We start from the raw sequence: 13,583 nt of genomic DNA, 5'->3' as shown, positions 1-13,583 counted from the left end.
TAGCACCTTCTTCATCTCCCCGAAAAACAAGAGTTGGTGTGCATGCCTCTTTGGCTCAACAAAGATCTTTAGAGCCTATGCCTGATGTTTTAGCTTTTACCATCACTTTCTCTGAGATAACAACAGCATCTGATATTACCTAAGTGGCTCATATTATTATTCTAGTCGTTAGAGTATCGATCCTTATCCACCACTCATCATTCACGATCAAATTCTCGAAGACAACTCTCGACACCCATCCTCGTTCCTCACAACATCAATGCCAAACGGGCATACGATCTGAGCAGTCATGGATACAGCAGCCATTGGATTTCCTCTCTTCCCCTGTCTACCTACTGAGCTCCGCCTCCAGATTTGGGAAGAAGCTCTGCCCAAGCTCCGACGGCCACTGTACATGTACCGATTAGGCTGCTGGGGAAGAGGAAGCGTGAGTGAGACTCATATACACTATGAGTTCAAGCATCGCCGTCTACGCGACCTCGTATTCAGTACGTCGCTCTTCTTTGTGAACTGTGAGACCCGATACGTTGTGCTACGTTGGATGCGTAAGCATGGGATCCAAATGATGTATGATCCAGAAACTTCATCCTTTCGTTTCCGGCGCTCCTTCAACCCACAATCCGATATCATACTCATTCCAGCCACCGAGTGGGCTTGTTTTATTGTCGACCCGTGGATGCTAGTCCAAGCAGAACGCTTGGGTCCTAGGGCAGTGACCGTGGGTGTACCGGGATATACGCATATTGCCATACCCATGGAAATCTGCGAGAGCAAACGTTTCTTTCTCGGAGATTTGTTCCGTCGTGTGTATTGGAGTACCATTGAAAAAATCTTTGTTGTCACCAATGCTCAAGATATGCTAGAGGGGGATGTTATTAAAGCGGGCCAGCACTGGGAGCTGGACTCTTTCACCGGGTTCCCGATATTTGTATGGAACAGTGAGCGTCGTCTCTTTGAACCGCATCACAATGTTTTATATGAGGGCACTTGGGACTATGTACTTGAAAGGCTCCAAGAAGCTAGTGGTGGGATGATGAACTTGTCAGGATGGGAAGAGGGCCATCGCCTCGAGGTCCATTCTGTCTCTGTTATCAGGATGTGAGTTTAGAACTTTGGAACGATAAATGTGGTAAGAAGTGTGAACGATCAAGGATGACAGTCACTGCCTTGTCATGAGCACAAAATTGCTTTTCCCTACTAGGCCCTGGCCGGCATAAACTGTGTGCGTCAAATATAGATTAAAACAGTCAATATCCTACTTAGCTAATAAAACGTAGGCGCTACCTAACATGATAGACGGAGTATACAAAAGGTATGGTCATAGCTTGGCCGGTGAATGTCCGTCAAGTCACAGGATCCTACCAGAGAAAGAGTTTACTAACTCAGCAGTCCGGCAAAAACTAGAATTCTAAGCTCTTTAGCATAAACGCGCATCCCTTATAAGCTTACTTAGATAGAACCACGGGTAGGGTTATGTGAAATCCTCACAGTGTGTTGTAGCACCTCCCTTTGCAAATCAAGGAGTTAAATGATTCCCTTTTCGTTCTATATCTCATTGCGAAACCTGTATGTAGTTTTATGAAAAATTCATTGCTCATCTTTTACGTCCAAGGTTCCAACTAATGATTAACACCAAAGCATCAACATCAGAACCAGACACGTTATCTCAACCATCAGGACCACCCCCCAAAGACTTCTCCGGAGGCAAACAACCTCACTCCACTCAACGACAATTACATCCCAAATAATTATTCCTGCATCGTCCATTACTCCCATTACAACCATTCTCATTACACGGGCCAACATCCCTCCCACAGCCATATCCACACTGACAACCTAGATACGGGCCCTAGCAACCACTCAGCTTTGCCCCCTGCATCACCATCGTAGAAGAAAAACCACATACCGAAGTACAAGTAACCCGATCCCTACTAAGCTCGCCATGGCAGTCATTATCGTAGCAGTTTCCGTTAGGATATCCGCAGGCAGCGGGAACGACATCGTCGGTTGCGGCTTCAGGAGAAGCAGGAGGGGCGGAAGTAGCCAGATAGGCGAGGGATGCGATGATCATGGAATGAATGTGCATTATGCTGTTTGTTTGAAACTAGTATGTGATGATTGAGAAAGGCGCGAGGGGGTTGAGGAAGCAATGATGGGAAGTCGTGGAGAAAGAAGAGGAAGAAGAGGAAGAGTTAACCCCTCTTTAACATAGATGACTCCTACGTTCTATTTTAGTGGATGGTAACACAACCCTCTACTGTCGGAGTTGTCATACAATGAATAGCTCAGCTGACGGGATTATGCTTGTACATGTGGGGTAATCTGTGTTTCTTTTCGAACGGATAATTTATGCTTATTGGTTCTCGGGCTGATGTGTAACATTCCCCGCCTTTACGGGGTAGTAGATGCTGGGTTTATCGACAGAGTCAGCATAGATGTTACTGCTTGATGCTACGATAGCACATGTGCTATTTGCGGGCGTAGACAGGAGGGACTGGGTGATCCGACAACGGCTTGCGTAGGCTATGACTCAGAAGAGGAGAGGCGACCGGGTTTCAGATAAGGCAGAGAATTATAGACGTGATTGTAAACGGACTATGGAAGCTCATAATATAACTGTGGTTTACTACATTCAAAAACAACTAGGCACCAAACAAAAAGGCAGAAAAACATACAACAGAAGGGATTCGCTGGTGGTCACCCACCCAACTACTAACCTCCCGGCGTGTGGCTTAAGTACGGCTGAGCGGACGGGAAGCCCTGTTCTCCACACCCTGTGGTCGTATGTACACAATTGGTAGATGAAGAGATTGATATTGGACAAAGACAAAGAGCATGCAGTGTGCAGTGAGCCCTTAATACAATAGGCCCCCATTCCCGAGATGACCAAACCAAGACCTCTGATGGCAACCCGAAATATCTGGAGATCCTCTTTAGGATACCTCGTTATTCGACTAATATTTACTGTAACTAGGCGTCGGGTGAAATGTTTGAGTTGGAACTAGGGAGGGAATGATTTTAGGAAAGGGGCCTTAGCCCTAAACTCTTGTCGACCGACATTGGCGGTCAACCATGTGTAATGTCAATGTCGATTAACCAATCGCAAACAATTTATAAGGATAGTTCTTTCTCTTAAACCAGCAGAAAACCAACAGCACAGCCTTTATTCCTCACCCAATATCCCAGTCGGTCTGATCCTCCATAAAAACTCTACTGCGTCTCCATATCCGGGTAGTCTCAGGCCCATAACGATAATTGCCAATCTCCATCCCTTCAAAGGCACGGAAATCTCACACACAAATCTCTATAATAAGATCAAGGGCTTGCTGTTGCCGCTTCATATGTGCCCAGCCCCTATGTTAACCTAGCTTCTGCACTGTCCGCCACCTCAACTGCTGCAGAAAAACTATTTTCCATAAACTGCACCTTAACCTCACTCTGGTAATCCTTGTTGAATGGGGAACTCAGCACCATGCTGAAACAGGGGTTCTATCAATTGCAGACGGTTTTCTGAGCGGTACCATCCGGGAAGACAGTCGACAACTATGACCATCCACCATGTGCTCTAGCGCCAGGTTTTCGATACGACTCTGATACATGTAATCGCGGGTGCCCTCTGGCCAGGAAAATAGATCAGACGATTATTATAAGTAACTCGGATCCATAATTTACGATTCTCCTCTAGACCGTTATTTCGTTGGCCCCATAATAATGTAAGCTGAATTTTATAAGCGACTGGAAACCAACCTATCATGAACAGCAAGCAGCCAACGCATAAGCAGGCAGCAACTTTGAGCAGGCAGCAACATCATAAGAGGGGTAATGCTCCGGCCTATCCGTCGGACCCTGGCTAGTGGAGTGGGGACTAAATGCTGGTTGGCTCATCTGTTGCTGAAAAGCCTTGCCCAGCCATGCTTGGCCTTGCTTAGCATACGCTAATTGTAATGTGGTTAATGTCATAAAGGGTCACATCATACCATCCCTAGATAGGTAAGGCTCTATCGCCCTGAAGTTCATAAGTGGCCAATCAGACAAGGGTCTTAAAGATAAGATGACATAAATCGCGTATCAATCAGGAACTAGGAGAAAGCTTTTCTTTGTAGAATCATTTTCTGTGAGCAAGAAATTGGTGGTGATTTTCATAAAACTGCAGGAAGCGAACTTGATGGCTCTTTCTAAGAGCCTGGCAAAGCGATCACTCTAGACGCTTTGGGGCAGACACCAAATGAAGCACATGATGAGCGGAGTTACCTAAATTATCCGGGGTCCCGGATCCCGGCACAGACACTGTTTTCTTTCTAGTACAAGTGAGACGATGACTCACACTTGGAAAAGATTCATCTAATGGAATTATCCCATTCGATCACGTCAAGCCTCTCCTGTATGATTCGTGGATATCATACCAGCCAGCTAAATCATATTATTTCAGGCTCTGCATAAACGAGTGAGATACTTCCGGGCAGGAAGCATTACTAGGTAGCATTTTCAGGAGATACAGACGAAATGGTTGTAAGGCCGTGATTCGTATACGCCATTACCCCCGCAGTCCACACCAGGATTCCCCACTGGAAAAGCTTCTTTTAATGGTCATGGCGAGCCGCTAGATGGCCCTAGTCTGGATGTTGGTCGACTGTTCCTTGTCATCTGATAACCCAATGCTGTCCTCAAGGTACTCGAGTACTAGGACAAGGATGGTTGGTGAGTTGGGTAACAATCGCTTCAGCATTATTTCTCCTGTCAAAGACTTTCTTGTCTTCAATTTTATTTCTTTATCGTAGCCATTGTTTGTTTTTGCTCTTATCGTCCACATTTCATACACCATGGCCGATACACAGAGATCTATCAGAGTCGACGATGGGTTTGAGGATCCAGATGCAATAGAGCTTGTGGTGGAGGCGGAATCTTCCCCGACTACTGTGGTTGAAGAGACTGTGAGCAGCTCTGATGGATCAGACCAAGAGCCATCGACTGCCCGCTTCGTGATCATTCTATTAGGTCTCTGGGTAAGCAGTTCTGTCCCACAATGTGTTAGCAAGTCATTTGTCTACATAATTCTAACACTGCACTTTATTCCCAGCTTGGAGTCTTGCTCAGCGCATTAGGTAACCACCCATCCTTGCCATATAATGACCCGTTTCTAACATTCGTAGACTCGACCATGCTTGCCACAATCATTGAAGATATCTGTGATGACTTTGATGCCTTCGCATCGTATTCCTGGATCGCTACCACCTACCCCATCGGACTCTCCATCTCACAGCCATTCAGCGGACAACTGACCAACCTCGTTGGCCGGCGATATGGCCTCGTGATTTGCCTCTCAGTCCTCGTCATAGGACAGCTGCTATGCGGACTGGCACCCCGACTGTCAGTCTTCTTGCTCGGCCGCATCATTCAAGGCCTCGGCGCAGGCTGCATCGGCACCATCACTGCATTCGTCGAAACCGACCTCGTATCGATGAGAAAGCGGGCCCTGATCGAAGGCATCGGCAATATCACCTACGGCATTACATTGGCTCTCGGCGGCGTATACGGGGGTGGCGTCGCCAACGCCATCGGGTGGAAATGGGCATTTCGCATCCAAGTACCCTTCATCGTGCTGGACATCGCAATGGTTGCCTTCTTCCTCAACATCCCTCAAGGCAAGAGCCGGCCTGTCAAGCGCCCAGTCGACTACATCGGCATGGCCTCTCTCCTCGTCATCATCATCCTCTTCCAATTCGGAATGAACTCCGCCGGCTCGGTCTTCGCCTGGAACAGCTCCGCCGTGCTCGCGACCTTGATCATCGCCGGGATAGGCTTCATAACCTTCATCTACTGGGAACTTTACCACGCCACGAATCCACACATCCCCGTCCGAGCCTTGCTTCAACGCACCGTGGCCGCCTCGCAGCTGAGCTCCTTCTTCTCCAACTTCGCCAACACCAGCATCATGTACTACGTCCCCGTTTATCTAGAAGTCCTAGGCCATTCTCCCGGCCAAAGCGGCCTTCGATTCATCCCTCTAGCTCTCTGCTTCGCGCTCGGCTCCTTCGCCGCCGGATTCTTCGTCAAAGCTACCTCTAAATACTACTTCATCAATTACCCCGTCCAGGCCTGCTCCGTGCTTGGCGCAGCCATGCTTTGCACCATGACCGAGTCCACTCCCTCCTGGGCCCCCTTCATCTATCTCGGTATCTACGGTGCCGGATCCGGTGGCGCCTACGTGACCAGACTGATGGGTTTGCTCACTTCTACCGATAAGCAACATCTCCTCGTGGTGCAATCTTGTTCTTTTACTGTGCGTAACACGGGCACTACTATCGGCCAGACCATCGCGGCTACTATCTTTCAGAATTTGTCGGTCGAGTCTCTTCAATCGCTGTTCCGTGGGCAGCCCGGTTTGGCGGACCGCATCTCGCGAAACTATAATAGTTTGGATCTGCTGAGTGGTGTGGAGAAACAGGCTGCTATTCATATTTATCTTCGGGCGGCGCGGGGGGTGTTTTTTCTTTCTATGGCGGCTTCGGTTGCTGCTGCGGTGTTGACTTTTGGGATGCAGAATAATGAGTTGGTTGATGATCCGGAGGAGAAGAAAGAGAAGGGGGAGGGGAAGAGTGGTGAGTTGAAGTAATTTGGGTACTTAGGCGGGTTACTCATTGGTCAAGGGCTCTGATTGATGATATATTTGGGGGAGACTGGCTTTAGAGAACTATTTTTCTGCGATGCATGACTTGGGACGGTCTGGGTTGGGCTTTTTAAAGAATTCTGGGAACTAAACTATGGAACGGGGAGGAGGAACAGCTTAATTTGGCATCCAAGGTAGGAGTCAAGACCATGACTGCTACAACACGATGATTTGAACATTATACCTACCGAGCGTTAGGATGTACCACAATTGCATTTACCCTTGGGCCAGGAGATGTCGCTTTTGTTCTGGTTAGGAACTACTGACACCCAGTATCAAATAGGTACAAATACATACAACAACAAACCCAGATGACTCACACTCAAATACCCTCCTATTCAGGTTCTCAGAACTTCCAGGATCCTCCATGGCGTATCTTACTAGTATCGCGCCACTGAGGTCCAATAAGCACCGACAGCTTTGTCCTATCGGGTAACAGGGGAAACACGCCGTGTGTAATCAAGAAAAGTACTATATCCGCGCTCTTCTGGTGGCAAAATGTAGGTATGTTAATCCTTTTAAGAAGGGAATCATACGAAAGGAATTAGACAGGCTACTAATTCACCTCTCTAGTCCGAACAGGTGCCTGAACTCTATGAATTTATCAGACCCTCTGGGGTCAGTAATCTTGCTGGCATCGTGTATATAGCGAGGTCCCCTTAAATTGTCACTATATTGACTATTTTTAAGATACACACACTCTATATACTATGTATTTCAAGAATGATTGTATCAAAAATACATACTAACCCCAAGCCCCAAACTAAAGACAGCTAGGGATGTGTTATGTTACATTGCATTAGCCCAGCAATATGATAGGCTGGTCACTAACCAATTCCACGCATCCCTGTTCATTAAATTACTTCTGTGCCCTGCTTTGGAATATACTGTCATGACTCACAAGCGCTCAGACAGCAAGGAAGCCCTACCTCCTGCAACCCCTTCTCCCCTCTTCGTCCAAATGTTCGCTTCGCTGCTTCTGTTACCTACTCTCACAATACAATTCAAATCTTAAGAACCTCCCATCTCCACAAGAATCACACCAATTTGATCCATACAATCAACACCTCTATTCATACATCAATTCCCCCCAGTAGCCACCAGAATATCTACAGACTAGATAACGTTACTCTACTGTGCAGAAACAAGATCAAAGATGCTGGCATGTACTCTCTAACCTATCAGAGACCCCAGATCGAGAAGGTGAAAGAGCTCATGATGATATTGTGCATAGACCACACCCACCATTGCAGCCAGTCTCTACCTCGAAGGAAAGTCTCTGGTTTCCGTACATGCCTTGGCGATAGATCCGAAGAATCGTGAGTATGGTAGACAGAAAGGAGAGGTAAGGGGGAAGGAGAGAAGATCGTTGATAACACCAGGTGAGAAGAGGGATGGAGTTGTTGGAGACTTGATGTCGCGGGCGAGTACTCTGGGTTAAGAGTGGTTGTTGAGCTTTTTTGCTACTCTGTATGGACTTTCGTCCAAGCCGCCTTAACAGGTTTCATGTGTCTTGGTTAGCACGCCCCTTAATGGGGCATACTATTTCTTGGTTTTTGAGGATCTATGTTGGGCATATGCAAGTGGATCATGAACCTGAAGAGTGACAGTGATAATTTTGGATTTGCTAAGCTATTTAACTAAGAACATTCCCTATCGGCTGAGTGGCCTTCACGCAACTGTATCACTAAATCTAAACCCGTAGCTGCAGACAGGTAGAAATGTGGGCATACCAGTCATACAATGCAGCCTTGCCATCACAACACGAACATTCGAATCAACTAATCCGATCATTAAAGAACAACCCCTCTCCGTACCTCTTCTCATACATCGCCAATGCCCGGATCGGGAAAGAATAGATGTAGTTGTGGTATTGAATATGACTGCAGCGGATCAGCAGTGGCCTCAATTGTTGGCTGCGTGCTAAACATACCATGTAAGAATCCCACTTCCGACGGGATACTCTTGTTCCCATTCACCAGTAGGTTGTTGTCGACTTCTGATGAGATCAAGTCCTCGTTGAATGGGTTTTAGATCAGGATAGCCGGCGTACATCAAAGCGAGGCAAGACCATGCTGTCTGGACTGTGTGCGACCTGGGTGCTCGTACATATAAACCCGACATGCAAGACTGGTGGAGAACAAGGGTTAGTTGCCAAGTCTCCGTGGTATTCTCAGGCATGCTGGATGACACTCACCTCTAAGGTCTCTCCCCACCCTCCATCACACTCCTGCATGTCAAGGAGAAAGCGACAGCCCGCTCTGACCACGGACGAATTTTCATATGTGCGTCCGCCACAATGCAAGGCTTCCATGGCAAAGAAAGCGCCATATGTAAACGTAATTCCCCAAGAAGCCATCCAGCTACCGTCTGCCTGCTGACTGGTCTCCACAAACTTCACCCCTCGCTCAATGGCAGTATCGATCTCCTCGGACCGATACTGGCTGTTCCGAGCCCTAAACAACGCCAGCGCCGTGATACATGAGGAGGTGCATTCCACGTAGTCGTGTTCTGTCATTACTGGGCCAAACATTTCGGTCCCATTGAGGTGCTCAAGCCAGGGACCGGCACCAATAGGCTCGAAACTGCTATAGCCCCCGCTGGGATTTTGGATCAGCAGTAGGTTGTCCACCGCCAAGCGATAATTTTTCTCACTCATCCGTCTCAGATTCGTCTCGCTTTCGAGCATCAGGATGGCCTTCAGTGACTCACCTGTGCAGTCGGAACAGGGGAAGCCATGGTAATGGGTGGTAAACGACCAGGCCCCGAGGCGACTTGGGCGATGGCAAGGGGGGGAATCATTCCAATCTTCCACAAGCTGCTGCTGTATCAGGAATTCATAGGCTTGTATGGCATTATCTTCAAAGCCAGGATGATTGGCAAGACCCGTATACACGAGCGTCTGCAGCGCCAAAGATGTGTCCCAACCATGGCCCCCGTGGATACTCATGGACTGCATTCCCGAAGAGCTCATCCACAAATACTCTAAGCTCACTTCTTGTATGCGCTTGAGACCAGGAGATCCGGAACCCTCGGCGCAGTAAAAGGCAATCATATTCAACCAGGCCTCGAGACTTATGATCCCGGTCGAGGTGCTGGCCCGCTCTGAATGCTGGAGGATTTCCCACGCTTCTTGTTCCCCTTTTTCCTTCAGCTTACTGGGGCAAATCCACGGGTACCAAACGTTGGCAAGTGTCCAATTCAGAGTCCGCATTACCCAACCTTTTGCCTGATGCCGCTTGAACGGGTTCACTACCCCTTCGAATGCGGCAAAATTGACAGAGGAAAAGTCTTCTGGAAACAATTCCGTCCGAATCTCATCCAAGAGATCGTTGGTCGGCAGGGTAAACCTTCGGGATGAGAGGTACGACATGGGGAGACCGACTTGTCTTGAGATGACGAACCATTTCCATGGACTGAGAGGAAGCCACTTTGGCAGGAGCCTAGTATCGAATCAGTTATCATCACGTCCTCAAAACAGCCGAATGATGAGACTCAGAACCCACCACACCTCCACTGGGTAAGGATCGGTGCCTTCCCAGTCGTAGAGACCCAGAAGCGCAAGCCAGAACTTGGCCCAGCCCGGCAGATAGACCGCTCCTCCTTGGCGGACATAGTACGACCGGCCTCTGCGAAGGTGCTCATCATCAGCAGGGACTCCCATGAGCCGCAGTGCAATGTAGACCAATGTTGTGCCCATCAACGAAGATTCCTCGTGCAAATACGTCGGCCAGCCGCCGTCCTCGGGGTTTTGGAGCTTGAACATAAAGCGGACCAATTCGATCATGTAGGCTTCATCGATCTCGGCGCCGGTGATGTACCAGGCGATGATCAACATCGGGGTCACGAAAAAGATACAACTCAGGTCGGCCGCCCAGCATCCCAAGCCGCGGACCTGAATGTTGGTTTGAAATTGGATCCCTTTGTAGATGGCCTCGGAGGCCGTTTTGGCAGCGCCCGAGTCGAGAATGCCCTACATTTGGATCGTTCTTGTCAGCGTATTTAACCCCCGGAGGACAGAGGCTACGGATGACGTACCCTTGGACGATCGAGGAAGAATTTGGTTGTCGCATCTTGAGACCTACTCTTGCGCTCTTCCTTGTCATGAACATAAATCCACCTCAAGCGTCCTAAATCTTCCGTCACCACCAGGTGCCACCCCTCTGTGTCGGTCGTTTTGGTATAGAATGGGCGCGTCACATCACTCTGATCTCCACCCAGATGGTTCTTGACCTTCAAGGTGTACTTGCTTGCCATTGCTGATGGTGCCTGACATAGAGCTTGGGGAGGGAGATTCAACAGTGTTCCTAGGGGGGGCCTACTTCTTATAACGCCATAAGCAGGCCGGACCTACCCCATCAATTTAGCCACATCGATGCGATTCACCATGACGTACACATACCTGCTCTTGCCAAATCATTGACGATATCCCGCGGGCCATCGACATAACAGGAAGGTTCGGCTGAGATTCTGGCCGGCTACTCCTTTTGGTTGTTTCTATAATCAGTGACAGCTTCGTCACAACATTGAACTGTAAGCTAATGAACTAAATTGGCAGCTGCAAACGCAGAAATAGATTCTGCGAAACCAGATCCCCGAGGCAGTTCGGTCTCCATCGATTTATCGGAACTGGCCGCATCCAGCGGTCTACCTGTCATGCCGATCAACACACCGCTGATGATAGATCCCACCCTCTTTAAATAATTGCTGCAGTTGAGACGCTAATTTTTCAATTCCCAGGGTGCACCGTGCTGTCTTTGAAATTGCGAAATCGATAGTCAAGGGGCTGCTCTGTCTTGGCTGCGCTTGAGATCTCGGGCACCTTTATATAGATGGAAGTATCAGCCCGCGCCTTTTGAAGACACCTCGTTCCTCGCAAATCATAGCCGCCATGTTTGACATGGTTTCCCATGCCCTTCCTCTGGGCCTTTATGTTCTTGTCTTGTTATGCCTTGTCCGATGTTCGATCCTGCTCAATAAGCGCCCCTTCCCCGCCAATGCCCCCAAGTTCATCTCGGGATACCCGGTGGTGGGTGCCCTCCGACTCTTCTTCGATCGGGGAAGATTCTGCCAGAGCAGTAAGACAGCCTCTCCCACCGGAAACTACAGCTACTACCTCGGTCGACAACGAGTTGTGGGCCTGTCCGGTCCCCAGGGCCGCAAGACCTTTTTCGAGTGTCGGGATCTTGATCTGGAACAAGGGTTCGGTTGTCGCTCCTTTCTTGATACACATGGTTCAAGTAGCCCGCTGACTCGAGTACAAAATCTAGGGTCGATCTGTTCGTCCCTTTCACCAGTGCGGTCGAGGCAGCAAACGATCCATCCATCGAGACGCATATTTCGTATTTTCGGACCACGGTGCGCACGGCATTGCTGCGTACCCAGAGCTTGGAATTCATACCGGCAGCCATAGACGCATGCACCACCTCGACCTTGAACCGCATTAAAATTAAAGGTCTGATTGATCCTTTCCAGGATCTGAGCTGGCTTTACGCGCAGTCCACCATGGCAGTGTTAGGAGTCGACGAGGTGGCACGCTCCCCCGAGCTATCGAGAAAGCTAAGTGAGCTAGTAAGTGCAATTGATGGAACCTTTTCGGCCATCGACATGGTGATTCCCTGGCTTCTGAACCCGTTCCATATCCCCGTCATGATTGCAATGGGACGACTGTACGTGATGATGTGGAAGATCATTCGCAATCAGCAGCAGCAGCAGCCGCACAAACGAGATCTTTACAATGAGAGCATGCTACCGAGTCTGATTGAGAAGGGGAGGAGTACGAGAGCTATTCTGAAGGTGAAGAGGATCTTCTCAAAGATTTTCCGGAGATAACTGACTGTCATGCTGCAGATCGTGCTGTCCAGTGTGTTTGCATCTCAGGGGAATTCTCCGACAGTGGCTTCGTGGTTACTGGTGGGGCTTGCCACCAATGCATCTTGGATGGCTAGAATCCGCCAGGAGGTGAACCAAGTGGTCGCCAAGCATCGAAAAGATGGCGAATCCGCGGAGCAAGTCCTCCGAACCCTGAATGCGCATGCCTGGGAAAACGAGTTTCCGCTCATTGACGCCTGTCACCTGGAAAGCATTCGGCTAACCGCTGGGTTGCTGCTTTGTCGTAAGAACATCAGCCCAACTGATGTTCCAATTGGAGATACAGGCGAGGTGATACCGCCAGGGGCCTATGTGGTAAGCCTGGGCTGCCCCCCGAACCCTTCCTATACCCGGGTCTGCTGACAGTGGATCAGACTTACCACGCTGAAGAAGCGAACATGGACCCGAATATCTACCCCTATCCGCAACGCTGGGATCCGGGACGTTTCCTGTCGGATCGTGCAGAACATCTGAAGGAACCCCTGGCGTATGCTGGCTTTGGAGCAGGGCGTCAGAAATGCCGTAAGTGGGTTCCTCTCTTAACAGATATACGTCTAACACAAGTCTCGATGACCTACTTGCAAAGCCGGACGAAGGGTAAGTTGAACATCTAGGGTTCAATGGACGGAGGCTAACCATACCTAGTTGGTGAAAATTCAAACGTGCATGCTAGTGGCGAGATTCGTCACCATGTTTGATATTACACTTTGTGATGAGCGTGGCATTCCACTCCAACGTGCTCCTGCCCCGAACCATAAGTCCTGCCACTTTGCGGCCCATCCGGAGTCGTCTGTGCGGCTTCAATGTACCCGCCGGTTATGAGATATTAGGGGTAGCAATGTGGGTGTTCTATAGAGCGAACATCTCGAAGAACATTCCAATTCTCACAGCCTCTGGCTCATCGTGCGTTGCTGTTTTAGAAGACGAGGATTTTCCAACGCTGGATAGGCGAATACGCCGATTCCAATGGGGGATTACAGATAAGCGTGGGAGGGGGTCCTGGAGAATGTGAAGGTGGTCCATCACTGCCAGTGCTGCAGACGTG

General features: G+C 49.1%; 4 protein-coding genes across 4 annotated transcripts; 3 read left to right on the top strand and 1 right to left on the bottom strand.

The window, feature by feature from the left end:
• Nucleotides 1–289: 289 nt before the first annotated feature.
• Nucleotides 290–1,102, top strand: BO94DRAFT_549354 (2EXR domain-containing protein; the record flags this gene model as incomplete). The annotated part of the gene is made up of 1 exon (XM_025613440.1): nucleotides 290–1,102. One exon carries the CDS (start codon nucleotides 290–292, stop codon nucleotides 1,100–1,102), a length of 813 nt encoding a protein of 270 aa, XP_025464039.1.
• A 3,718-nt stretch (nucleotides 1,103–4,820) lies between these two features.
• BO94DRAFT_605245 (MFS general substrate transporter) lies at nucleotides 4,821–6,803 on the top strand (the record flags this gene model as incomplete). Its single annotated transcript, XM_025616475.1, has 2 exons — nucleotides 4,821–5,010; nucleotides 5,151–6,803. 2 exons carry the CDS (start codon nucleotides 4,821–4,823, stop codon nucleotides 6,611–6,613), a joined length of 1,653 nt encoding a protein of 550 aa, XP_025464038.1. The 3' UTR covers nucleotides 6,614–6,803.
• A 1,641-nt stretch (nucleotides 6,804–8,444) lies between these two features.
• Nucleotides 8,445–10,924, bottom strand: BO94DRAFT_473758 (lanosterol synthase; the record flags this gene model as incomplete). Its single annotated transcript, XM_025608488.1, has 5 exons — nucleotides 8,445–8,550; nucleotides 8,601–8,797; nucleotides 8,865–10,110; nucleotides 10,174–10,640; nucleotides 10,706–10,924. 5 exons carry the CDS (start codon nucleotides 10,922–10,924, stop codon nucleotides 8,445–8,447), a joined length of 2,235 nt encoding a protein of 744 aa, XP_025464037.1.
• Nucleotides 10,925–11,558: 634 nt separating this feature from the next.
• Nucleotides 11,559–13,236, top strand: BO94DRAFT_559399 (cytochrome P450; the record flags this gene model as incomplete). The annotated part of the gene is made up of 5 exons (XM_025614066.1): nucleotides 11,559–11,869; nucleotides 11,938–12,463; nucleotides 12,548–12,853; nucleotides 12,913–13,060; nucleotides 13,184–13,236. The coding sequence occupies 5 exons, from the start codon at nucleotides 11,559–11,561 to the stop codon at nucleotides 13,234–13,236; spliced, it is 1,344 nt and encodes a 447-aa protein (XP_025464036.1).
• Nucleotides 13,237–13,583: the final 347 nt, after the last annotated feature.

Source organism: Aspergillus sclerotioniger (assembly GCF_003184525.1).
Source record: "Aspergillus sclerotioniger CBS 115572 chromosome Unknown BO94scaffold_28, whole genome shotgun sequence".
Classification (NCBI taxonomy): domain Eukaryota; kingdom Fungi; phylum Ascomycota; class Eurotiomycetes; order Eurotiales; family Aspergillaceae; genus Aspergillus; species Aspergillus sclerotioniger.
The sequence above is the reverse complement of the archived record's forward strand: the minus strand, read 5'-3'. Positions and strand labels throughout refer to the sequence as shown.